General features: G+C 32.1%; 2 protein-coding genes across 2 annotated transcripts; both read left to right on the forward strand.

Annotated features, from left to right (window-relative positions):
* On the forward strand, nucleotides 2,726-15,029 carry LOC109349757 (zinc finger protein BRUTUS-like). The gene is made up of 3 exons (XM_019590702.1): nucleotides 2,726-3,276; nucleotides 4,021-5,230; nucleotides 14,903-15,029. The coding sequence occupies exons 1-2, from the start codon at nucleotides 2,968-2,970 to the stop codon at nucleotides 4,234-4,236; spliced, it is 525 nt and encodes a 174-aa protein (XP_019446247.1). The 5' UTR covers nucleotides 2,726-2,967; the 3' UTR covers nucleotides 4,237-5,230; nucleotides 14,903-15,029.
* Nucleotides 12,409-23,919, forward strand: LOC109349756 (zinc finger protein BRUTUS-like). Its single transcript, XM_019590701.1, has 14 exons — nucleotides 12,409-12,948; nucleotides 13,693-13,902; nucleotides 17,923-18,117; nucleotides 18,255-18,610; nucleotides 18,853-19,081; nucleotides 19,409-19,577; nucleotides 19,678-20,910; nucleotides 20,993-21,164; nucleotides 21,292-21,513; nucleotides 21,592-21,729; nucleotides 22,265-22,499; nucleotides 22,618-22,677; nucleotides 23,326-23,397; nucleotides 23,539-23,919. Exons 1-14 carry the CDS (start codon nucleotides 12,640-12,642, stop codon nucleotides 23,668-23,670), a joined length of 3,732 nt encoding a protein of 1,243 aa, XP_019446246.1. The 5' UTR covers nucleotides 12,409-12,639; the 3' UTR covers nucleotides 23,671-23,919.

Genomic DNA, 25,778 nt, shown 5'->3' on the forward strand with positions numbered 1-25,778 from the left:
TAAAACTAAAAAATATAAATAATATTGTAAAAATAAATGATTTTTTTATGAAGCTCAAACGTTCTTCAATAAGCTCAACTTTATCAAGATGAAAACAAAACAATTGATTTTATTTCATTTGATTTTGTCAATATAAAATTTAAAAATAGATAAAATAAATTGTAAAAAGTAATATAAGAGTTTTATATTATTATAATATCATCGAGAATTTATATACTATTATCAATGTGTCTATTAAATAAACGTAATATACATAGGTAATGAACGATTATCATCATGCAATAAATTTTACAATAACAATACACATATATTAGAATCTTAAAAATAAACTTACCTATGTAGTTTAGATGTATGTATAAATATAAAGTTTTTATATATTATTTTTAGGAACACGAACCCTACGAATTCTGGGTATGACCAAAAGTGTAAATATATTACTTTATCTATCAAGGATTTGGTACATGACATATGACAAGATAAATTATACATTTTTAATAAACATATTAAATTCAGGACAAACTTATTAGCTTATTTAAAAACTCACTACTCTATTTAAATATCTTATATTATATTAGATTTCCTCTTAGGCTAGAGGTCAATTCATACTTTTAAATAGGTGGAAACTAAGTCTAAAAAAATCATAAATATTCAATAAGACAATTTTAGAATATAATACGTTAAAGAGACTAATTTGAGTTAGACCTGACTCCATCCTTATCCTGAATTATTTTCTAGAAGGTTTTCTTTCGTTCTCATCCCAATCAGAGAAATCTCCACCCACAATTCTAAATAGAGCGATCATTGATACAAATAGTTGTCCTGATGGTGTATCTTTGCTTAAAATTGACATTAAAGTATTGATATATTTCCTCTTATGTTTTATAAACAAAATTGACACATATTGTGACATTTAGTTAAACGATAATTAGTTATTTTAATTTAAAAAATTATAAAAATAATTATAATTATTATCCAAAACATATGATATATGAGAAAATGTTTCAATTAAAAATGTTTGGAAAATTGGAAATAATTAAATTTGCTTATATCTTAAACAAAAAAATATAATGTTTTTATAATCAAGATAATATAGTACATTAGTAGCGAGTGCATTTATTTTAGCCCCCACAAAATCACAAGGATGTCATTATTGTCCTCTTCTTCACATTACAAGAATCCAAATCATTTTTTAAACTAAAAAATATATTATTTCATCTTGTTTCCTTTTTTATTTAAAGAATGGTTTAATTTTTATTTATTCAAAAACAACTATTAGCTATGAGATTAAAACCTATTATTTTGCCAGGCGAAAGGTCATGTTACTACTTGAATTATTGAACAGATATATAAATGAGTATTTTGCTCTTCTCCTAATCCTCATTTAAATATATGTTGAATTACTTGTATGATTGTCAAATAATTTTTTCTCTGATTCTAATAGACCAAAATATATTCTTTAAACATTGGTCAAATGTAATAATTTGTGTGATTCAACAAATATATATGGAAGAGACATGTTAAGAAGTAAGCTCTACGTAGATGATAATGAGTCAATTGGATGTGAGGAATGTTTTCTTGTGTCTATACCTTACTATTGTATCTGTATGTGTAGTAGGTATGATCAGGGTACCCAACAAGCTTTTAAGTTTATGTATATGTTTATATATTTTAGAATAACATAATAAAAAATAATTATTACATTGTAGTAAAATTTGTGTACATGTTAAAATTTTCATTTATTTCATTCACTAAAATTGATTATAAAATATATAATATATAATTAAAATAATACAAAAATATAATATATGTATATATATTATTTAATTACAAAATTATTTATAAATAACAGTAACTCACGGGGCGAGTATCATGATACATGCTCACATTTATAATTTATTATAAATGCATATTAAATTACTTCCTTCATTGTCAATTTATCTTGAGATAAAACTTAAACATTAACATCACTCCTTTTTACATCTTATTTCAAACAAAAGAAAATCAAAAACCAAAATTGAAAATGAGAATGTTAATTTGTCTCTTTTTATTGTTTACGATTCTTATTAAGGTATTAAAAATACTAGTTTTATATTGGATAATGCTGAATGTAATATATTGAAAAGTACTAAACTTAGATTTTCAATGAAATGCCCCTTTATTATTTGGAGATAAGGAGTATATGGGAAATGCAAAAAGAAATGTCGTAAGAGCATTAATTAGCAAGACCACAAAATAAAGTAAGTTTGAAACTGAAAATATCATCAGAAAAACAATATTTAAAAAATTATATATAATTCATAATGTATCAAGTGAGTTAAAGCAGACGAGCACATATATTAATTAATAAAAGAAGCTTATTCAAATTAATAAACAAATTATCTTGAATAAATGATAATAGAGACACATTAAATAAAACCTCAGCCACTCAATTGAAAGGGCTTGATTTGTATGGTCTCACATAACTTTAGTTTAGATTAGTCATAGTCAACATAGTTGTAGTATAAAGGATAACTAATGATAAAATAAGATATAAGGTGAGTTGAGTCAAAATAAAAAAATAAATCTCTTACTTTATAGGACATTCAACTTTAGGTAAAAGATAATGCGCATATCCTTGTTTGTAATAAAAGAGAGTAGAAAAGAATATCAATAACGAAATGATTACATCGTCATCCAGCGTGGCAAATACAACCACGTGGCATGGACCCCAGTTATATAAACCTTGGTCCTCCCAGTCTCTCTTATCGGTGTATCCAAAATTCACCTTCTTCCTTCATCTCCGCTTCACACAAAAAATTTAAATAAAAAATTTAAAATAAAAAATCTAGATAGAGAAACTCTCTTTCTCTCTCTAATAACCGTTTTTCTCTGTGCTGAGAAAGAAACACAAATCTCACTTCTTCGTAGAGAAGATAGCGAAGTGCGTAGAAAGAGAAAGTGTAAGAAAATCGAGGAAGGAGAAGCCGCATGGCGACGCCGTTCACCGGACACTTGGACGGAGGAGGAGGACTGGCGGTGCTATCGAACGCCGTCAATAAGGTTGATTCTTCATCCTCCGTGCTCAATGGCGGCGCCGACTTGAAGAAGTGCGCTCAATTAGATTCGCCGATTTTGATTTTCTTGTTCTTCCACAAAGCGGTTCGGAATGAGCTCGACGCGCTTCACCGATTGGCTATGGCTTTTGCCACCGGTAACCGCTCTGACATTGATGCGCTCCGTGAGCGGTACCATTTCCTCAGCTCGATTTATAGGCATCACTCCAATGCGGAAGATGAGGTGTTGAATTTTGCTCAGAATTTGTGTTTTGTGTTATCGAATTTCCGTTGGTACTCTACAGGAAGAGGGATCCCAAGAAAAACCATAGGCAAAATGATTATGAAAGATCTAAATATCATGTTTTATCAATGAACATTATAACTTAGATCCTCACCTAGTGGGATTATGGCTTGGTTGTTGTTCTTGAATTTTGTTGGTGATTGAAATTGAAGATTCATAGCTGCTTGAGTTTCATTGAAATGAGACTATTGTGTTTGTGTGTTTTAGGCCATTGAAACTCTTTAAGGATCATTTTAGGTTAAATTATGATATGCTCTAACTTTTGAAACCGTTGGAGGATTAGACTATCTTTTTTATAAAAAAATTTATTCGGTTTACAGCTATGTTTCTTTTCTATAATTTTCTGTTACTATTCCTAGAAAGTGTGTTATTTAACTTACTTAAGTTTAGGTTCAAAATTTGAAATATTGGAGATGATTTGATAAAACACACTGATTTTGCAGTCCTAGTAGATAACTTTTGGTTATTCTCATTACCTTTTCACAGCTTGCCTTTAGCGAGATGAATTGGATATAAATCCAGATATGTTTCATTTCTCATTACTTTTGTATTTTTTAGTAAGGCTATATCCTTTGTCTGTAATCCTTCATACTTTCCCAGAAGCATTATTTTATTAACTTGGCTTTACCACTCTTCTTTTTCTGCTGTGAGAACATTATAATAGAAATATGTTATGCATTGCAGGTGATTTTTCCAGCTCTAGATATACGTGTGAAGAATGTAGCACAGACATATTCTCTTGAACACAAGGGTGAAAGCAATCTTTTTGATCATCTATTTGAGCTGTTAAATTCTTCCACCGATATTGGTGATAGTTTCCCGAGAGAGTTAGCATCATGCACGGGAGCTTTGCAGACGTCAGTTAGTCAACACATGGCGAAGGAAGAGGAGCAGGTATAATTTTATTTAATAGCCTTTTAGCCTCTTACATTTGGTTAAATACAAAGGCAATAGTAAGATGGGCTTTCTTTTTTTGGTAATATTTTTTAGTTTGCCTCACTAAAAAGAATTGCTATGATTTACTATTGAAACTTGGTAGGGTGCTAAATTGACCTGTGGTATAACAAGAGAAATTATGTTTTTTTGTATGCTATTTGATTTATGCTTTGCTTACTTGATGGGTGAAATGTTATTGTATTGACTAATGCTTTCAATGCAACTGTATGTACTTCATATAGTGATTCAACAACAGTAAGTAATAGCAAAACCTGCAACAAGCTATTAAGTTGGTTCAAATTTTATGTTAGAAACAATCAGTTTAACTAAATTGTAAATTGTTGTATTAAGTACCCCAAAGATATTTTTGTATGTCTATGTGATGAATACCTGCCACAAAGAACTTTTGAATCGCATGCTTCTTGCTTTCTCCCCTCTAGTTATTTCTCCCAGAAAGAAAAAACTACAACCTCGAACGTTATGAATATTGGAGATACTATCTAAAATGAAAGAAGGCATCTTGAAAATCCGACGTTTGGAATCATAAGATTGCACCAGTTGTTGAGGATTTAATGAATGAATAGTTAGGTGTTTACTAAAAGTTGTTAATATTTTGATTGAACTATAAGGGTAAACCCTCGTTTTTATTTCTAATCTACCAAAGAAGAGAGTTATTAGGAAATAAGATGGAAGAGTGTAGGTATAGAACCGTGATATGACATTCCTAGAACCAGTGCTTCAATACGTACTTTTTTGTGGATGATATAGTTGATGAGTCAAGAGATAGAATAAATTATAAACATGATTTATGGAGAGAGGCTAATTGTAGAGTTTTTCTAGGTAATGTAGGAGTGGGACAGAGTATATTGTACGTATGTTCAATAACACAGGAGTTAGCAATTCAATGGAGTTTGTAATTGAAATTAGGACCTCATCATACAAGAAATACACAATTTAGGTATCTCTGGTCCTTCCTACACATATATCAATCCAAAAGTATCACTTAACAACCGCAAAATATAAATAAATGACATAAGTTCACAACTCACTATACAAAACAAATAAATTTAGAGTTTTAACATTTAACACGAAGGAGTCAAAGTTGTCTCATATGAATATTATACTTTTCTACCAAATTCTATCTTAAGACAGTACTCCAAGATTACACAAATGTCACTGAGATTACATACGAATGTTAGAGAACCAAAAGGTGTAATCTAAGTATGTCTTGGAAGTATGTGCCTTGAAGATGGTTGAAGTGGAAAGATGGGTCACCTTGTAATGGATTTTTAAGTTGTTAAGTTTTTTTTTTAAAAAAAAATATGTGTATAAACCGACCGGTTTAGTAAAATACCGGCCGGTTCACCAATTTTGACCGAGTTTTGACCATTTTTGACCGGTTTTTGACCGGTTTTGATACTTGGCCGGTTCAACACTTGTACTGTACCGGTTAGGGGCCTGGTTCACCGGTTTTCCGGTTGAACCGGCCGGTACGATTTTTATAACTATGCTACACAGTTAATCAATTAACTCTTACACAATTAATCAATTAACTCCCTTACATAGTCATAACAACTTTAACACATTGAGAATTAGGAATGACAAAAAACTCCGACCCGTGGGTACCCGCAATGAGTACTCGCAATAATAGCTTATGGGCGGAAGCGAGTTTTGTGATATCCGTCCCGCGAATACTTGCAAATTTATATATTTAGTTTTTAATTAAATTTATATATATATTTATTGTTATTTTAAGATTATATATCATATAATTTATTATTATTTCATTATAAATTACACAATTTTGACCATAACCATAAATTTATTATATAAATATCATATTATTCATGTAACAATCATCTTTATATATTGATTATTACAAATTATATAAATATATAATTAAAATTAAAAATTCATTGGGTATCCACAAATACCCCTATCCGTATAAATATCATATTATTCACCTGCATTGTTGATAAAAACCTCACTATATAAAAACCTCCTATACCGAGTCTCTTTTAAAAAAAATACTAAAATGAGTCTAGTGGAACAAGCTTGAGGAAACTTCTAGGAAATATCACATATTATTTTTATAAATATATTTTCAGAAGTCACTCTCATAAGTCAATATTATTTTATTCTAGAGCATATGTATAGTTATCCCAACAAGCAAATTGTTATCTACAATTCTCAAATGTAAAACTTTAATTTGCTTAACAAAAATCAAATATATATTACTTGAAATAACCATTGTTTTCTCAAGAATTCTTTTTCACCAAACAAGTTTATTATTAACTGTTCCAAATCCCTTATAAATCTTTTAAAAGTGATATTAACTCACTAAAATAACTTTAGAACAACTTTTTGCAATATGGATATAGAAAATATTATAGATATATATATTTTTTTAACGAATTTTTATTTGATTGAATTTTATATAAAATCATGGAATCATATGAGTTATATCAACAACTTATGAGTTCAGGTGGTAGTGCATATATACTTATCTTAAGTAAACGATATGAAATCGAATTTAGTATGTATAACTTTTTATTGGGAAGCAAATATTCCACCGTCTCTTGCAAATGATACAAAATGCTAGATCTAAAAATCACGATTTCATTTTCTATTTGGGATGTCACATCTAAATTTACTCCATGATAAAATAATTAAAACGTGATGTGTTAAACGGGATATGTTACTAGCATATTCTTCTCCTTACATAATATATTTAAGTTTGAAATTGATATCTATATAGAGACGTGAATTAGTATTATTAAACGTGAACCAGTCAATAATTCAGGGTATTGGATTAATGAATCATTGGTTCGACCAGTGAGTCATTGACTGGATCAGTTAACTCGGTTTGCATTAAATTTTTTAAAAAATTCATAATATTATATAACAATATTTAATAATCGTATACTCAAAATTTAAAAACATTATCATGCCTAATCAAACAACAAAAAAGAAGATTTTACTAATATAAAATGACACAAGTAAGTTGATATCATCATCAAATAACATATGAACTATATTTTAACTACAACAAAAACGTACAATAAGTTTAAAATTTAATTAAACAACAAAGATTTTGTTATAATGTAAACTAACAAATGACAAACATAACTACAAATAAGTTAAAAGTACTTGTTTTCACTGAAAAACGACAACGATTTGGTAGTTTTTTTTAAAAAGATATTTTTTAGTTGACTCGGCCGGTCTGACCACCTGAGTCACTAATTTTATGCTTAAACTAAGTGAGTCATCCTGATTTGATGCAAACCCGGTTAGATGAGATGCTCAAACCAGTTACATGTCCGATTCACGATTGAACTGGTCGGACCGACCAGTTCGAGCCGAATTTTAATTCACGATTGAACTGGTCGGACCAACCGGTTCGAGTCGAATTTTATAACACTGACGTGAATAAATATATAATATGACTACTAATTTAAATGTTGAAATCATGTAACTTCCAAAACAAAAAATAAATAAAAGTAACTCTAAGAGGAATGTGTTATCAAAGGAAGACATGGATAAGTTTAGAGTAGCATGCCTATTTCAATTGCCAACTAACCCAAACCACACTCTTCTCTCGTGCCCCCTTGTGCCTTTCTCATCATATTATTAATTATAAAGTAAAGTATTTATGCACACAGTTTTTCACATTTCATTTTCCACCTTTCATCTCAAATCTAAATCTAGCTACACACCTTGATTGTGACTTCCCACCTATAAAGAAATAGGGGACATTAATATATGTTTATGGCAACTATTTCTTTTCATTTTTTTCTTAGTTATTTTGGTAGTTAATATTGCCTAAAGTAATATTTTCCACTTTAAAAAAAGTAGAGCCAAATGCTGGGTGTGGTGATTAGGTTTTATTTAAAAGTCTTAGTATTATACCAAATCAACTAAAGTTGCACATAGTTTAATTGAACAAAAACACAAAATATACATATACACATATATATATATATATATATATATATATATATTATATTTCAATTATAAAATGTAATGACACATGTGGTCAAATTAAATTCCACAATGAATGTCAAGAAGATCATCTCAAAATTCAAATCAAACGGGATTAATAAAAAAAATTATAAAATAATTCCATTAACTTGATTTCTAAACTACTCTAACTTACATTTCATCAATTTCAATTATTTCAATAGATCTCTAAGATGACTAAAATATCAATAGTTTAATTCTTATAAGCAACACTTATTGAAAATAAGTTACAAATTTCAAAATGTATTAATTCATTATCTAAGAGAATAAGAAATGTTCTAGTGGTACAAAAAATGATAGAATTATCATGAAAATGGGTTCAGCTAATTTAATGTATGTAGATCAATTTTGACCATTAGTTCATGAGTTTTTTTAGAGGATACTTGAAAGAGATTAATTCATTTTTATATAAGCAAATTACAAAGATGTGTGAATTGATGACCTGGCTTTAGTGGATGATTATCTAATTTTTTTTTACACTAACATTAAATATATATTAAACTTTATATTTTTAATGTTATGAATTTATGTGTAGGTTGCACCCTTAACTTAAATGAGATAAAAAAATGTATATACTTCACTATATCATTAACCATTTATATTTAATAATCATTAACTTTTACAAAAAAAAATTAAATAAATGGTAAGTAATGGCGATCTATATCTATTTGAATATAAATTCATATCAATTTCCTTTTTTCTTTCTTTTTCTGTTCTCCTATCTCCCTTGTCAACATCTTACGTAAGCCTTTCATGAAAAAGTGATTAATTTTAAATTTTTATATTTAAATGATGGATTGTATGGCCAAGTTACGTAATGGTACTCTCTCTGGTATATTCGTTGTCTTCTGTCTTCCAACTTCATGTTTTCGACAATGACGCAAACAGATTTTGACATATCTTAACCCTTCTATTTTGTAATTAACACCATTCATCTCATCAAAATCCATTTTTTATACGACCAAATTCCAATCTTTCAAACCTATCGATAAACAAATTAACAAAGACCATACAAATCATTTTCTTGTATATTTTTTCTCTAAAAGGTTACGTGATCAGCATTAGCTTGACCCCTACTAATGTATGGTCACTAATTTATACAATTGTCACGGATATATTTTTTATTTCTTACAAAATGACTCTAAAAAGGAAGGACAATATATAGAAGAATATAATGTGTAGACGACATATTTCAAATGGACTAATTCATTATCCATACAAATGAACGACAATAGATCGACGAATGAGTAAGGAATAATCTCTCACTTCCATCCTTACATCAAATTTTACTCATCATCTTGTCTTATTTTCGAGCAGGGAGAAATTCATCTCCATCTCGCCAGGGCCCACATGTTTTAAAAAAGAAAAATAAATATAGTTTAAAACTAAAAAATATAAATAATATTGTAAAAATAAATGATTTTTTTATGAAGCTCAAACGTTCTTCAATAAGCTCAACTTTATCAAGATGAAAACAAAACAATTGATTTTATTTCATTTGATTTTGTCAATATAAAATTTAAAAATAGATAAAATAAATTGTAAAAAGTAATATAAGAGTTTTATATTATTATAATATCATCGAGAATTTATATACTATTATCAATGTGTCTATTAAATAAACGTAATATACATAGGTAATGAACGATTATCATCATGCAATAAATTTTACAATAACAATACACATATATTAGAATCTTAAAAATAAACTTACCTATGTAGTTTAGATGTATGTATAAATATAAAGTTTTTATATATTATTTTTAGGAACACGAACCCTACGAATTCTGGGTATGACCAAAAGTGTAAATATATTACTTTATCTATCAAGGATTTGGTACATGACATATGACAAGATAAATTATACATTTTTAATAAACATATTAAATTCAGGACAAACTTATTAGCTTATTTAAAAACTCACTACTCTATTTAAATATCTTATATTATATTAGATTTCCTCTTAGGCTAGAGGTCAATTCATACTTTTAAATAGGTGGAAACTAAGTCTAAAAAAATCATAAATATTCAATAAGACAATTTTAGAATATAATACGTTAAAGAGACTAATTTGAGTTAGACCTGACTCCATCCTTATCCTGAATTATTTTCTAGAAGGTTTTCTTTCGTTCTCATCCCAATCAGAGAAATCTCCACCCACAATTCTAAATAGAGCGATCATTGATACAAATAGTTGTCCTGATGGTGTATCTTTGCTTAAAATTGACATTAAAGTATTGATATATTTCCTCTTATGTTTTATAAACAAAATTGACACATATTGTGACATTTAGTTAAACGATAATTAGTTATTTTAATTTAAAAAATTATAAAAATAATTATAATTATTATCCAAAACATATGATATATGAGAAAATGTTTCAATTAAAAATGTTTGGAAAATTGGAAATAATTAAATTTGCTTATATCTTAAACAAAAAAATATAATGTTTTTATAATCAAGATAATATAGTACATTAGTAGCGAGTGCATTTATTTTAGCCCCCACAAAATCACAAGGATGTCATTATTGTCCTCTTCTTCACATTACAAGAATCCAAATCATTTTTTAAACTAAAAAATATATTATTTCATCTTGTTTCCTTTTTTATTTAAAGAATGGTTTAATTTTTATTTATTCAAAAACAACTATTAGCTATGAGATTAAAACCTATTATTTTGCCAGGCGAAAGGTCATGTTACTACTTGAATTATTGAACAGATATATAAATGAGTATTTTGCTCTTCTCCTAATCCTCATTTAAATATATGTTGAATTACTTGTATGATTGTCAAATAATTTTTTCTCTGATTCTAATAGACCAAAATATATTCTTTAAACATTGGTCAAATGTAATAATTTGTGTGATTCAACAAATATATATGGAAGAGACATGTTAAGAAGTAAGCTCTACGTAGATGATAATGAGTCAATTGGATGTGAGGAATGTTTTCTTGTGTCTATACCTTACTATTGTATCTGTATGTGTAGTAGGTATGATCAGGGTACCCAACAAGCTTTTAAGTTTATGTATATGTTTATATATTTTAGAATAACATAATAAAAAATAATTATTACATTGTAGTAAAATTTGTGTACATGTTAAAATTTTCATTTATTTCATTCACTAAAATTGATTATAAAATATATAATATATAATTAAAATAATACAAAAATATAATATATGTATATATATTATTTAATTACAAAATTATTTATAAATAACAGTAACTCACGGGGCGAGTATCATGATACATGCTCACATTTATAATTTATTATAAATGCATATTAAATTACTTCCTTCATTGTCAATTTATCTTGAGATAAAACTTAAACATTAACATCACTCCTTTTTACATCTTATTTCAAACAAAAGAAAATCAAAAACCAAAATTGAAAATGAGAATGTTAATTTGTCTCTTTTTATTGTTTACGATTCTTATTAAGGTATTAAAAATACTAGTTTTATATTGGATAATGCTGAATGTAATATATTGAAAAGTACTAAACTTAGATTTTCAATGAAATGCCCCTTTATTATTTGGAGATAAGGAGTATATGGGAAATGCAAAAAGAAATGTCGTAAGAGCATTAATTAGCAAGACCACAAAATAAAGTAAGTTTGAAACTGAAAATATCATCAGAAAAACAATATTTAAAAAATTATATATAATTCATAATGTATCAAGTGAGTTAAAGCAGACGAGCACATATATTAATTAATAAAAGAAGCTTATTCAAATTAATAAACAAATTATCTTGAATAAATGATAATAGAGACACATTAAATAAAACCTCAGCCACTCAATTGAAAGGGCTTGATTTGTATGGTCTCACATAACTTTAGTTTAGATTAGTCATAGTCAACATAGTTGTAGTATAAAGGATAACTAATGATAAAATAAGATATAAGGTGAGTTGAGTCAAAATAAAAAAATAAATCTCTTACTTTATAGGACATTCAACTTTAGGTAAAAGATAATGCGCATATCCTTGTTTGTAATAAAAGAGAGTAGAAAAGAATATCAATAACGAAATGATTACATCGTCATCCAGCGTGGCAAATACAACCACGTGGCATGGACCCCAGTTATATAAACCTTGGTCCTCCCAGTCTCTCTTATCGGTGTATCCAAAATTCACCTTCTTCCTTCATCTCCGCTTCACACAAAAAATTTAAATAAAAAATTTAAAATAAAAAATCTAGATAGAGAAACTCTCTTTCTCTCTCTAATAACCGTTTTTCTCTGTGCTGAGAAAGAAACACAAATCTCACTTCTTCGTAGAGAAGATAGCGAAGTGCGTAGAAAGAGAAAGTGTAAGAAAATCGAGGAAGGAGAAGCCGCATGGCGACGCCGTTCACCGGACACTTGGACGGAGGAGGAGGACTGGCGGTGCTATCGAACGCCGTCAATAAGGTTGATTCTTCATCCTCCGTGCTCAATGGCGGCGCCGACTTGAAGAAGTGCGCTCAATTAGATTCGCCGATTTTGATTTTCTTGTTCTTCCACAAAGCGGTTCGGAATGAGCTCGACGCGCTTCACCGATTGGCTATGGCTTTTGCCACCGGTAACCGCTCTGACATTGATGCGCTCCGTGAGCGGTACCATTTCCTCAGCTCGATTTATAGGCATCACTCCAATGCGGAAGATGAGGTGTTGAATTTTGCTCAGAATTTGTGTTTTGTGTTATCGAATTTCCGTTGGTACTCTACAGGAAGAGGGATCCCAAGAAAAACCATAGGCAAAATGATTATGAAAGATCTAAATATCATGTTTTATCAATGAACATTATAACTTAGATCCTCACCTAGTGGGATTATGGCTTGGTTGTTGTTCTTGAATTTTGTTGGTGATTGAAATTGAAGATTCATAGCTGCTTGAGTTTCATTGAAATGAGACTATTGTGTTTGTGTGTTTTAGGCCATTGAAACTCTTTAAGGATCATTTTAGGTTAAATTATGATATGCTCTAACTTTTGAAACCGTTGGAGGATTAGACTATCTTTTTTATAAAAAAATTTATTCGGTTTACAGCTATGTTTCTTTTCTATAATTTTCTGTTACTATTCCTAGAAAGTGTGTTATTTAACTTACTTAAGTTTAGGTTCAAAATTTGAAATATTGGAGATGATTTGATAAAACACACTGATTTTGCAGTCCTAGTAGATAACTTTTGGTTATTCTCATTACCTTTTCACAGCTTGCCTTTAGCGAGATGAATTGGATATAAATCCAGATATGTTTCATTTCTCATTACTTTTGTATTTTTTAGTAAGGCTATATCCTTTGTCTGTAATCCTTCATACTTTCCCAGAAGCATTATTTTATTAACTTGGCTTTACCACTCTTCTTTTTCTGCTGTGAGAACATTATAATAGAAATATGTTATGCATTGCAGGTGATTTTTCCAGCTCTAGATATACGTGTGAAGAATGTAGCACAGACATATTCTCTTGAACACAAGGGTGAAAGCAATCTTTTTGATCATCTATTTGAGCTGTTAAATTCTTCCACCGATATTGGTGATAGTTTCCCGAGAGAGTTAGCATCATGCACGGGAGCTTTGCAGACGTCAGTTAGTCAACACATGGCGAAGGAAGAGGAGCAGGTATAATTTTATTTAATAGCCTTTTAGCCTCTTACATTTGGTTAAATACAAAGGCAATAGTAAGATGGGCTTTCTTTTTTTGGTAATATTTTTTAGTTTGCCTCACTAAAAAGAATTGCTATGATTTACTATTGAAACTTGGTAGGGTGCTAAATTGACCTGTGGTATAACAAGAGAAATTATGTTTTTTTGTATGCTATTTGATTTATGCTTTGCTTACTTGATGGGTGAAATGTTATTGTATTGACTAATGCTTTCAATGCAACTGTATGTACTTCATATAGTGATTCAACAACAGTAAGTAATAGCAAAACCTGCAACAAGCTATTAAGTTGGTTCAAATTTTATGTTAGAAACAATCAGTTTAACTAAATTGTAAATTGTTGTATTAAGTACCCCAAAGATATTTTTGTATGTCTATGTGATGAATACCTGCCACAAAGAACTTTTGAATCGCATGCTTCTTGCTTTCTCCCCTCTAGTTATTTCTCCCAGAAAGAAAAAACTACAACCTCGAACGTTATGAATATTGGAGATACTATCTAAAATGAAAGAAGGCATCTTGAAAATCCGACGTTTGGAATCATAAGATTGCACCAGTTGTTGAGGATTTAATGAATGAATAGTTAGGTGTTTACTAAAAGTTGTTAATATTTTGATTGAACTATAAGGGTAAACCCTCGTTTTTATTTCTAATCTACCAAAGAAGAGAGTTATTAGGAAATAAGATGGAAGAGTGTAGGTATAGAACCGTGATATGACATTCCTAGAACCAGTGCTTCAATACGTACTTTTTTGTGGATGATATAGTTGATGAGTCAAGAGATAGAATAAATTATAAACATGATTTATGGAGAGAGGCTAATTGTAGAGTTTTTCTAGGTAATGTAGGAGTGGGACAGAGTATATTGTACGTATGTTCAATAACACAGGAGTTAGCAATTCAATGGAGTTTGTAATTGAAATTAGGACCTCATCATACAAGAAATACACAATTTAGGTATCTCTGGTCCTTCCTACTAAGAGATGGGGATATTCTTAGGAATTATTGTTTGGTAAATCTTAGTGAATCTTCTATACATTGATTTCAAGTAAAGTTAAAGAGAGAATAGTGGAGACAGAAATATATATATATATATATATATATATATGAAATTTTGACTAAAATAACAACTGTTTACTTTGAAATCCAAATTTGACTACATTGATTTTGAACTAAGCAGCCCTTTTTACATAGTTATCCGTTTTTTGGAGGTTGGCAAACACACCATTAATAGAAATAGGAAAGCACATTAATATGATGATTTCTATGTTACTGGATTCTATCATTGTGTCATGGTTCAAAAATTTACACCAAATTTAGCTTCACCAGCTGAAGAAATTGATCTTACCTTAGTTTGGATTGATTTCCAAGTCTTAACTTAATTTTTATGATGAAAGTTTCTTATTGGGCCTTGCATTAGTGGCGGGGGTCCACTATGAGTGTATATGAATATTGTGAACATTTCAAAATGAAAAAGTGTTGGGACTGAGTTAACGACTTATTGGGCCTTGCATTAGTGGTGGGGGTTCCACTGAGGGTGTATATGAATATTGTGAACATTTCAAAAAGAAAGTTTACTAGGGTTTGTGTTGAGAATGAGTTATCGAATGAAGCCGGTGGTATGGAAAGTTTGACTGAAAGATCACTTGTATAAGGTGGAATATGAGGAGTTGCATTGAAGGTTTTTGTTAGGAAGGAACTCTCACATTGTCTGCCTCATTCTCTTAGGATGATTTAAATACATTTTGGGCTACTCCTCTCATTGCCAATTGATTTTGAGATGTAACCTTATCATGGTATCATAGTTACTTATCTTCGGTTATCATGTGCCAAAAGATGCCCCTTAGTCATGGGTGAAAGACAACCCTTTGTCTGGTCCGGTAGACTCACGTGGAAGGGGCATGTTGGGAAGTAAGTCCCACATTGCCTGCCTCATTCTCTTATGCATGGTTTAAATATCTGTTGGATTACTCCTCCTATTTACAATTGGTTTTGAGATGAAACCTTGACAATTTCTATGGATACCTAGGTCGCGATTACCCAATGCCTAATCAAATTAATATGGTTTTTTGCACTGTTAGTCAATTTTGCTTCACCCAAGGCGAGTGAGGTGGAGGTTCGAAGTTTGAATTTGGATAAGGAAGTTATGAAGGCAGATATTGCGTGGAGCAATTGCCTGGGGACTAGACGATTGTTACGAGTGAGTAACTTAACAGAAAAGAGAAAATAAATGAGAAAGGGAATGTCATTGATAGAAAAAGATTTTCCTAATACAACTACAAACCAAATCCCATTTTTTGCGAAATAGTTTGCATGGAAAAGGTTTATTCTATCACATGGGCCCCAAATTGCATGCAACACAAACTACAAGTAGCGAAAACCATGTGATAAGATTGAGCAAAAGAAGAAACATACAAGAGGAGAATTTTCTTTGTTGCACAATGATGAGCCACTGTCCATCACCTGGCACTGAGTTCATGACTCTTTGCTTGTCAGCAAGAGTCAACTTGGGTTTCCCTTGCCACAAAAGAATTACATACAAGAGGTGATTTCAACATGTTACATGGAAAGGATGCATTGAAGCAAAAGTTTATGGCATTCTTCATGCAAGTTTATGGCGTGAAATATTTTATAAATGGAAGCCCAATGCACCAGGCTTCCACTTAGTGGGATCTGGGGCGGGTAGATGTATGCAACCTTACCATCGTATTCACAAGCGAATTACGAACCCACTATGACCCTTTTACAAAATATTGTACCTATGATCTGGATCATTGACCTAATTATGATCCTTGTAAAAAGAGTAAGATCGTAATGGTCAAGTGAATTTTGGGTTTGAGCCCTTGATGTAGCCACGTCTACTTTAAATAGATGGTCTGCTCTGTTCTGCATGTTGACACAGCCTGTCAAAACTATGAACCTTTCTCTTCTCATGTTCGTTGGATTTTATATGTAACACAAGCATATGGATCTTATCATGATTCATGAGATATTTAATAATTTCTAGGACATTTATGCTCATGTTAATTATTTATTTTCTCACTACTTTTTTTTAACCTTTTCCATATGGTTTGTATTCAAAATTATTTAATACATTCAACTATTTCTATGCCCGGCCAAAGAAAAATTAACTACCTTGTTTGGAATTGCTTTTGGTTGTGGCCCCTGGAGTTTGGATTGTTGTATACTTGTATTAAGTAGCTTGCGAAATGGTTGATGGTTGCTGCATTTAGTTTGAGGCTCTGGACACTGTGGCCCCACTGACATCAACACATTCATATTATTAAACCATTAATAAGATATAGTAAAAGCCGACCCCACCCAATGAGATAAAGAATTTGTTATTGTTGTAATGTGATATTAGTAAATATGTTATTTGTGCTATATTTACTTATCGATTTTGTTGTTTACTTTCAAAATCAAGTATTTCAAAGATTAAGTACTCAGTCTAACATTGCTTCTCGAAAATGCGTTATTATTGTTAACTTCTAAACGATGTAAGTGGTTGCTAGATGAGAATCTTCCATTTTTCAATACAATAACTCTCCGGTCTGATAGATGAGTATATTGCGTCAAGATTACTGCTTAAATTGAACTCAATAAAGCATTAAAATAGAGTTTGACATAGGTTTCATTGCAAGTTAAATTGGTGACATAAAAATTATTGTGATTGATGAAGGGGTTAATATCTATTGAAAAGCTTTTTTATGTTGTTATCTACTGTGATTAATTAAAGGGTTAATATGTACTTTGGAGCTATTTTTTATTAATGGGTTGAAATTTTAGCTGGGTAACACATGGTCAAGTCTTACGCCTAGTCTTCCTTAAGTTTGCACAATACAGATATCTGTGTACAAAGCTGATTTTCTTAAAGATTCATTGCAGTGGCATTTTGACATGGGATTTAAGTTTAAATGGATGAAACAATGTTATTTGTTTGGGGATGTCTGATTTCTTCGGTTGTTGGGTGATATCAGGTATTTCCTCTGCTTATTGAGAAGTTCTCTGTTGAGGAGCAGGCATCTTTAGTTTGGCAGTTTCTTTGTAGCATTCCTGTGAATATGATGGCAGAATTTCTTCCATGGCTTTCAACATCTATCCCCCCTGATGAAAGTCAGGATCTGCGAAATTGCTTAATCAAGATAGTGCCAGAGGAAAAGCTTCTTCAAAAGGTATGATATTTCAATGTTGTTTTAGAGCGTTGTTGTTTCCTTTTATTTGTTAATGTTACTTTGTGGGTTGCAGCTGATGATGCAATTATATACATCTGATATGTGCTGATAATATATCACATTGTTGCTTATTGAAGGTTATTTTCAGCTGGATGGAAGGGAGAGGTAGTGTCAACTCGGTTGAAAATCATGTAGACCATTCTCAAGTTCGAAGTAATTCTAACTCGTTAACCCATCAGGTTGAAAAAGTAATCTGTTCATGTGAGTCTACCACAACAGGGAAAAGGAAATATTGTGGATCTAGGCTAGATGTTTCTGATACTGCAGGAACACATCCTATAGATGAAATATTGCTCTGGCACAATGCAATAAAAAAAGAGTTAAGTGAGATAGCAGTGGAGACCAGAAAGATACAACATTCTGGAGATTTTACTAATCTATCAGCTTTTAATGAAAGATTGCAATTCATTGCTGAAGTTTGCATATTTCACAGGTATTACCTTAATTTGGTCTTTACCAATATCTAACTGCCTTCTGAAAGCATCCTACTCTTATGTCTCTTAAAATGAATGCTTCTGTACTTCAATTTCTTTTATTATTCATGTACTTTAATCTTTATGCAATGTTATAACGTATAAGCATGCAACATGAAATAGTAAAGAAATTATGTTATTTTAACAGTAACAACCAACCTTTCTTATCTGAAAAATCAATTATTTATTTCTTTGAATGCAGTATTGCTGAGGACAAGGTTATTTTTCCAGCAATAGATGGAGAATTTTCTTTCTTTCAGGAGCATGCTGAAGAAGAAAGCCAATTTAATGACTTTCGGTCTTTGATTGAAGGTATTCAAAGCGAAGGAGCAACATCTAATTCAGAAGTTGAATTTTATTCCAAGTTATGTTCAATTGCTGATCATATAATGGAAACCATACAGAGGCATTTCCATAGTGAAGAAGTTCAGGTGAACCATCATTGCTCATGTGATAATCTTTCTGAGTGGCTAGTGTAAGATTTAGTGTGTTTATCTAATGCAACAATAATATGCTGTAAATTAATAGGTTGGTGGGATTTGAATGTCAAATATTCAGAAGTAGGTAAATGTGTGTAATTAATTGTTTGAGCTTTTCTTGACTTATTAGCTTTTATTGGAAGAGAAGTATGGCATGGGAAGTCGTTTATTTTGCAATGCATTTGGAATGTTTATTCAGGGACTTCAACGAGAAATTTACAACACTTAGTAAGCTAGCTTTTAATCTATTTTAACTGTTCCTATCCCTCTCATCTTTAGGTTCTTCCACTTGCAAGAAAGCACTTTAGCTTTAGAAGGCAACGTGAACTTCTGTATCAAAGCTTATGCATGATGCCTCTCAAATTGATTGAGCGTGTCCTGCCATGGTTGATAGGATCATTAACTGAAGATGAGGCAAAGATGTTTCTGAGGAACATGCAATTAGCAGGTTGTCTGTCTATTTTTAATTTCCCGTGTGCTAAAAGAAATGTATCTCTGAGAAATTTTTATTGTGTAATTTGTATCTGACAACTTCTCAATCCTTTCAGCTCCAGCTACGGATTCTGCTCTAGTCACACTCTTTTGTGGTTGGGCTTGCAAGGCTCGTAATGAAGGTCTGTGTTTGTCTTCAAGTGCATCAGGTTGCTGTCCTGCTCAAAGACTTCCTGATATTGAAGAAAATATTGTTCAACCATCATGTTCTTGTGCTGCATCACCTGGCAGAGATTGCTCAGAATCATCTGAATCAGATGGGAACAAAAGATCCGTGAAGAGAAATATATTAAAATTGGACAAGAGTGGAGATTTACCTGAAACTTCGGAGACTGAAACTATCCAGAAACAATGCTGTAGTGCTCGCCCTTGTTGTGTGCCAGGTTTAGGAGTAAGCAGTAACAATTTTGGGCTGAGTTCTCTTTCTACAGCTAAGTCGTTGCGCTCCTTGTCTTTCAGCTCTTCTGCCCTATCTCTTAATTCCAGTCTTTTTGCATGGGAAACAGAGAGCATCTCATTTGATGCTGGCTCTGCACAAAGACCAATCGATACCATATTTAAATTCCATAAAGCTATACGCAAGGACTTGGAGTATCTAGATGTTGAGTCTGGAAAGCTTAGTGATGGTGATGATACAACCCTTAGGCAATTTAGTGGAAGATTTCGCCTTTTGTGGGGTTTATATAGAGCTCATAGTAATGCTGAAGATGATATAGTATTCCCTGCATTGGAGTCTAAAGAGGCACTCCACAATGTGAGTCATTCATACATGCTGGACCATAAGCAGGAAGAACAATTGTTTGAAGATATTTCCCGTGTTCTTTCTGAGCTTTCTGCCCTTCATGAAGCCTTGCATACCCATATGTCAGAGGGTTTAGGTGAAGGTAGTCTTGGAACTTCTGATACCAATGGTAGTGATATTATCAAAAATTATAATGAGCTTGCAACTAAGCTTCAAGGGATGTGCAAATCCATAAGAGTGTCCCTAGACCAGCATATTTTCAGGGAAGAGAGTGAACTCTGGCCACTGTTCGGTAGACATTTCACTGTGGAAGAACAAGACAAGATAGTAGGCCGGATAATTGGAACAACGGGTGCTGAAGTTCTCCAATCAATGTTACCATGGGTAACTTCTGCACTTACTCAAGATGAACAGAACAAAATGATGGACACATGGAAGCAGGCAGCTAAGAATACAATGTTCAATGAATGGCTTAGTGAATGCTGGAAAGAGAGTCCAGTGCCTACATCACAGACAGAAACATCAGATCATGGCACTACTCAAAGAGGTTTCTAACATGCTTTAAGTTTCTTTCTTTCTTTTGTGGGAATTGTAGGATAGAGAAATATTGTGTTATTGTTCTTTTATAGGTGCTGAACATCAAGAAAGCTTGGATCCCAATGATCAGATGTTCAAGCCCGGTTGGAAAGACATATTCCGGATGAATCAGAACGAACTTGAGTCAGAGATCCGAAAGGTTTATCGGGACTCAACTCTTGATCCAAGGAGAAAGGCATATCTTGTGCAGAATCTAATGACAAGGTTGGTTCCCGTGACCATGTCCCTTGTTTTTGGTTAGCTTCAACGTGATTAACTGCATATTTGTTTGATAGCCTTTTACAAAATTGAGATGAACTCCAAATGTTGATTAGCTCTTTGTGTATTTTAGTCGTTGGATAGCTGCCCAGCAGAAATTACCTAGAAACCTGTCAGAAGAGTCATCTAAGGGTGAAAAAATAGAAGGACACTCACCATCATTTCGGGACCCAGGGAAACATGTATTTGGGTGTGAGCACTATAAGAGAAATTGCAAGCTTCTAGCTGCATGTTGTGGGAAATTATTTACTTGCAGATTTTGTCATGACAACGTGAGCGATCATTCTATGGATAGGTAATTTTTTTTATGGGATTTCTTAGATTTTATATGAGTATATATATCTAAATCTAATTATGTGCTTGGTTATTACAGAAAAGCAACATCGGATATGATGTGTATGCGCTGCCTGAATATACAGCCAGTAGGGCCTATATGCATGACTCCCTCGTGTAATGGACTTTCAATGGCAAAGTACTATTGCAATATATGCAAATTTTTTGATGATGAAAGGTACCTTTTAGTTATTACTTCAGAACACAGATTTTTGGTATTAAAATTGCTACTGGCTTCCTTCCTTTTTTGGGGGAATAGGGATCAATGCCATTGGGCCAAGTACTTTGAGCTTCACATTTCATTGCCATTTGCAATGATATTGACAACTTATGGGCAAATGTATAGGCACATCCACCATATTTAATGCAGAAAGTTATTCTGTAAACCATTTCAACTTATGGACGTTTCAAAGAAAAGACATATATTGAGTGAATATTAATGGTAGTGAAAATTGCAATGCTATCCATGCTCTCTGGGGCAAATTCATATATGTTGAAAATAAATGAATAACATCTCAATGTTTTTAAAATAAAAAACTTTAGTTAAAATTGTTTAGTCTGTTTAATGCTATGAGAATGACTTCACAAGAAATATCATATGATAGAACATTATGACATTGTTCGATCCATGTAGCCAACCTCATCTAGTGTGATTAAGGCTTGATTGTTGCCGTAACCTTTTTCCTGATTATAACCTGCATCATTATTTCCAGGAATGTATATCACTGTCCATTTTGCAATTTATGTCGTGTTGGGCAAGGGCTTGGGATAGATTATTTTCATTGCATGAAATGCAACTGTTGCTTGGGGATAAAATCAGCAACCCACAAATGCCTCGAGAAAGGTTTAGAAATGAACTGCCCGATTTGCTGTGACGATTTATTCACATCAAGTGCTACAGTCAGAGCTCTACCCTGTGGCCATTATATGCATTCTGCTTGCTTTCAGGTCTATTTCACACCCATTTTTTTGTTTCAATTGCCTCTCAACAAGAAAAATAAAATCAGATATTAGTTTTCTCAATGGCTGTGGATTCAAACTTATACGTTGTTATATAATGTGTTAGGCATACACTTGTAGTCACTACACATGTCCAATCTGCAGCAAGTCATTGGGAGATATGGCGGTAAGAAGATTTCCTTCCATTAAATTTCTGTTTTCCATTCAGTAAAGCCTATATTCTCCATGGAAAAGATGTTAGTATTTACATTTTAGCACTCCTATCTTGCTAAAATGTAAATACCCGAGTTGCATTTATATGTTAGCTCTCTTAAAGGTCATAATTCAATAATGCATTCCTATCTTGCTACAAAATACCTGAGTTTTCAAGTTGAGGCAAAACCAGAAATGTTTGCATTTACATTTTATTTTAGCTTTTAAATTTTCATATAATTTTGCTAAACTCTTGTTTTTGGTTTAGCTTTAGGAATTTGAGATGATTAATGAGTATAAGAGGAAGTAGTCTCCCCTTGATTAAAATAAGATTCAAGGAAAAGATTAGTAGTATTAGTAGAATACTGGTGTTGAATCTCAATACCTGATATTGTATTGCATATGAATAGCCAGAGATAACTAAGTAAGTCGACTTTTGTTCAACCAGAGTAGGATTGAGTGGAGGAGTTTCTTTGTTAACCATTTGGTTGGGGGATCAGTTGTACTCTTTGTAGGGTATTGGGGTATCGATATCACTATTAAATAAAAGCCACAGCTAATTGAACTTTTCTGGCACATGACACCATAGTGACCATACCTAGTTGTTTCTCTACCTGCGCAGGTTTACTTTGGTATGCTTGATGCCTTATTGGCCGCAGAGGAGCTTCCTGAAGAGTATAGGGACCACAATCAGGTGAATACTTCTATGACTCCACTCTTCGCTTTATTCCTTTCAAAAGCTAATGTGGATTCTATGAAAGAGGACATTCCTGGCATATTAGGCCATTAAAGAATTCGTACTTTGTCTGTAAGTCAGTTCTGTATGTCAATGCAGGACATACTCTGCCATGATTGTGACCGGAAGGGCATTTCATGCTTCCATTGGTTATATCACAAATGTGGATTTTGCGGCTCGTACAATACCCGAGTGATCAAGTCTGAGACATCAAATTCCAGCTGCACTTAGTGTTCTTGCAACAGGGAGGTAGACAATTTGTAAATACTTGTATAGCCAATCCAAATTTTCTCCCAATCAGGAGCCTAGATCGTTTCATCGTTTATTAATGCAAGTTAGTGACTTCCGTACAGACCCCTTATCCTTTATGAATTAGCTTTTTAAGCCTGGGATAGAAGCACCTAATCAGTCTACTGTATAGTAATTATGTACAGATCAACTACCATCCGAATGTTTCTTTATACAATGGATATTTTTGCAGGTTGCAGCCCCTCTTCGATTCTCCTTATTTTTAAGTTTATTTAATCTGCGGTGATTCTCTCCTAATTGAGTGTCATGTGAAAACATATTTATGTGCTGCAAGACACTATTAATTCCTTTCTAATCCACTTAGAACCAGCTTTAACTATTTTTACCTCATATCCTTTTCATGATCAGGGTTGGTAAGTTTTGTTGTGGTACATGTGTTAGCCTTATTTGACCCTTAATCATCGAGCCTAAAAGATCCTCCTCATCCTGATCTAGTCTCCAACTATGCTTAGACATATACTCAAGTTGCATGTCATAGTTTAATTTTTCTAATTCCAAAACTTCATTTATTACTCCTTGTTTTGACCTTTTCCCACCCTCACAATTGAAGGTTTTTGAGGTGAGCAGTTTCATCCCTTGCAGTAATAAGCTGGTATAATTGAGGAAATGAATTTGATGCATGAATCCTTTACCTTTTAACTTCTAAGAATAGCAAGTTGGATTTCCATCCACCTAGCCTAGCTTTTGAGGGACATTTTCAATCATGAACTAGTAATCAGCTTTAGCTGATGTAGTGATTCCTAAAGGGTGCCCACTACCCAGGATACTTTTCTAAAGGGGAGGTGAAGTTGATGCTAAGAATGTGGGGAACCCTTTAGTATAATGAGTTGAAAGCTGGGAGAGAATCTCATCTTTAATACGTAATGATCCACTAAACATAAGTCCTGAGAACAGTTAGAGAATGGAATTGTAATAGATGCTTCAACAAATACTATCAGCAAATATCGGATGTGAAATCAAATGAACACCCCTCTGGCTAGTAAAATGATTCTCTTGTATTCTTGTTCAAGATTTTTTCATGCAGAGAATGAAAACGCAATGAATGAAATCTGGTTCCCCAGCCTATGCTGTGTTTGGTCATTCAGCTTTACTGGTATATATATTGCAGTTAATACAACTATAGTTGGAGCATAAAAGCATCACCAAATCCATGGATGGTAGAATCAATCAACTATTGCTCTTGATGCAGAATATCCATACCTTTGGAACTACCTAATGTGGCTACCATTCTTCTTTTCCTTTGGTATAATTTCCCAAAGGTGCGACAATAGACAGCAAGGAATCACATGGGAACAAATAATCTTGGCTTTCTATTTAAAGGAAGGTGTAAAATCAGTTATCGATGCTGTCCCTAGAGAGTCCCACGCAATAATATAATTTTCACTGGGCAAACGAGTTAGGCCCTCCTTTTTGATTTACTACTACAGCTACTACCTTGCACTTAACCATATAAATCAGTTATTGGCAGAAATTGTTAATAGCAATTTGTTGTCTATTGCTCCTAGTAACATCCCTTGTCTCGCACCAAAGTACATCTCGAAGGATTATGTGTTCTTCTTACAAGTCAGCATTCTATTAAATATTTAAGTATCCTAGGAATTTCATCTTCAAACTCAGTTTATGATTGATTGAAATTGGCCATCATCATTTATCTATCCAGTGCGTTTATTTTTCTGTAATACGAATATATTCAGGGGGTTAAATTAGGATATGAGAAGATCCTTATGCCACAATCAATTATTCAATTCATTTTTAACTAACCCTTGCTCTAGCCTCTATAAGCAGCAGAGTAATATAGTAGGACATTACTATTGGTAATATTAAAAAATCCATATATTCTTTTTATTCTTTTGGTCCCCTTGAATAATTTAAACTTGAAACTTTCATAATCATTACGTCACACAGTACTTTATAACTACTCTTGAGTTTGTCTACTATATCTTGTGAAAATAAAGTTGCATTATTATAAAGAGAGTGTTGAACAGATAAGGAAATAATAATATAATGATACTAGAGGAATCGTTGCCTTG

This window comes from Lupinus angustifolius, chromosome LG06 (assembly GCF_001865875.1).
Source record: "Lupinus angustifolius cultivar Tanjil chromosome LG06, LupAngTanjil_v1.0, whole genome shotgun sequence".
Taxonomy (NCBI): Eukaryota; Viridiplantae; Streptophyta; class Magnoliopsida; order Fabales; family Fabaceae; genus Lupinus; species Lupinus angustifolius.